Source organism: Cololabis saira, chromosome 20 (genome assembly GCF_033807715.1).
Source record: "Cololabis saira isolate AMF1-May2022 chromosome 20, fColSai1.1, whole genome shotgun sequence".
NCBI lineage: Eukaryota > Metazoa > Chordata > Actinopteri > Beloniformes > Belonidae > Cololabis > Cololabis saira.
In genome coordinates, this window is record NC_084606.1 from 36,452,069 (window position 1) to 36,453,851 (window position 1,783).

A 1,783-nucleotide genomic window follows, 5' to 3' on the forward strand; every position below is an offset into this window, starting at 1 on the left:
GCAGGGAAGTGCCGTGTGGCTCTGAGTAGTACGTCCTAATTAATGCATACTACTGTTATTTATTCAAATGTGTGCCGAACTTAAAGGAGACCTATTATGGCATTTAATGTATATTTCAAACAGGCCTTGAATGTCTTAAAAACAATCAAAAGCTTGTTTTTTCTACATAAATCAGAAATTCAGCCTGTGGGCCATGTCTCTAGTTTTACCGCTTCTAACCTCTTTCTCTATGGCGGATTCTGAGGGGGCGGGGCTATGATAATGAGACTCTGTGCTGATTGGCTGCCTGAATGACGTGTAGCAGGGGAGGGCACAAAGCCTCTGGGCAAAACAGCAGCCGGCTGCGTACACAAACCGTGTCCCATGCGAGTGAGTTTCGGCGAAAAAAATCAATTCCATTGCTTTATTTTCTATTGGACTGTCCTAACTGGCCGCGAGTTTAACGGTTTCAGTGTGGACAGAGAGAGTTTAACGGTTTCAGTGTGGACAGAGAGAGTTTAACGGTTTCAGTGTGGACAGAGAGAGTTTAACAGTTTCAGTGTGGACAGAGAGAGTTTAAGGGTTTCAGTGTGGACAGAGAGAGTTTAACAGTTTCAGTGTGGACAGAGAGAGTTTAAGGGTTTCAGTGTGGACAGAGAGAGTTTAAGGGTTTCAGTGTGGACAGAGAGAGTTTAACAGTTTCAGTGTGGACAGAGAGAGTTTAAGGGTTTCAGTGTGGACAGAGAGAGTTTAACGGTTTCAGTGTGGACAGAGAGAGTTTAACGGTTTCAGTGTGGACAGAGAGAGTTTAACAGTTTCAGTGTGGACAGAGAGCGTCCGATGTCACGCAGCTCGACGCGATAGTCGGACGCTGGGATCTTAAGCCTGAATTACGTTTCCGCGTTAAATCGACACGTACCCTACGCCGTAGGCGGAACCATAATCAGCCTTTAGTTACCTGACCGGGTCACCTCGTCTTCACACTAATTCACACAGGAAGATTTAATTGAATTCTAAACAGGTACACCACAGTTATTTACTCCGATTCCTCATCATTTCATATGTTACAAAACAAATTAATCATGTTAACTGTAAATAAATCACAACACTAAATGTTCAGGGGGGGGGGGGGATGCGCAGGCCAGCACGCAGCTCCCGAGGCTCCAGCCTGCAAACATGCACAAAACAGAAAAAAGGGGGGCCAGCACAAGAAACTACAGGAACGATGGACAAAAATGATGAAGTTTGCCAAGCCATATTTAACAGAGTTACACACTTTCTTGATGTGTTTCCTGAAGGAGAGTGCCGGGTCCAGGATTACTACTACTACTTGGCATGTGTGGACATCATTGTGACTCCGCTGCTTACTGAGAGACTGAGAAATAACGCTCCGGTCGCTGTCTTTGTCTCTGCAGGCTCGTCCATCTGGCATCCTCCGTGCAGACAAGCAGCCAAGCAGGAGGAGAAGAGTAAGGTGGGTGAAGCAGACCGAACCACAACCGCTCTCCTCGGTAGACGTGGACTGCATCTCACTCCAGACATGTCTATAGCACGTGAGGGCACGAGGACGGTTTAAAGAATCACAGACCTCACCGGTGTCGATAAAACCGGGGCGTGATTTTGTGAGGACGTGATGTCACCAGCAGCAGAACTAAACCAGAGGAAACTACTGAAAACATAGACATTAAGGATCTTTGGTAGAACATTTCGTTTTTATTTTGTAATCTACATTTTAGTCTTGTTTTTGTGCCTCTACGATATTGCATTATATATTTAATTATCGCTGTCGTCACATGACCAGCAT

General features: G+C 45.5%; 1 protein-coding gene across 10 annotated transcripts in view; it reads left to right on the top strand.

The window, feature by feature from the left end:
- ablim2 (actin binding LIM protein family, member 2) overlaps positions 1–1,783 on the top strand; it is a 153,648-nt gene that overhangs the window by 102,886 nt on the left and 48,979 nt on the right. Inside the window, exon 8 of one of the 10 annotated variants that reach the window (XM_061709479.1) lies at positions 1,395–1,453. The exons of the other annotated variants lie outside the window; for them this stretch is intronic. Within the exon in view, the coding sequence (XP_061565463.1) occupies positions 1,395–1,453 (59 nt within the window). The remainder of the gene's footprint in view (positions 1–1,394; positions 1,454–1,783) is intronic. 10 annotated transcript variants of the gene reach the window in all.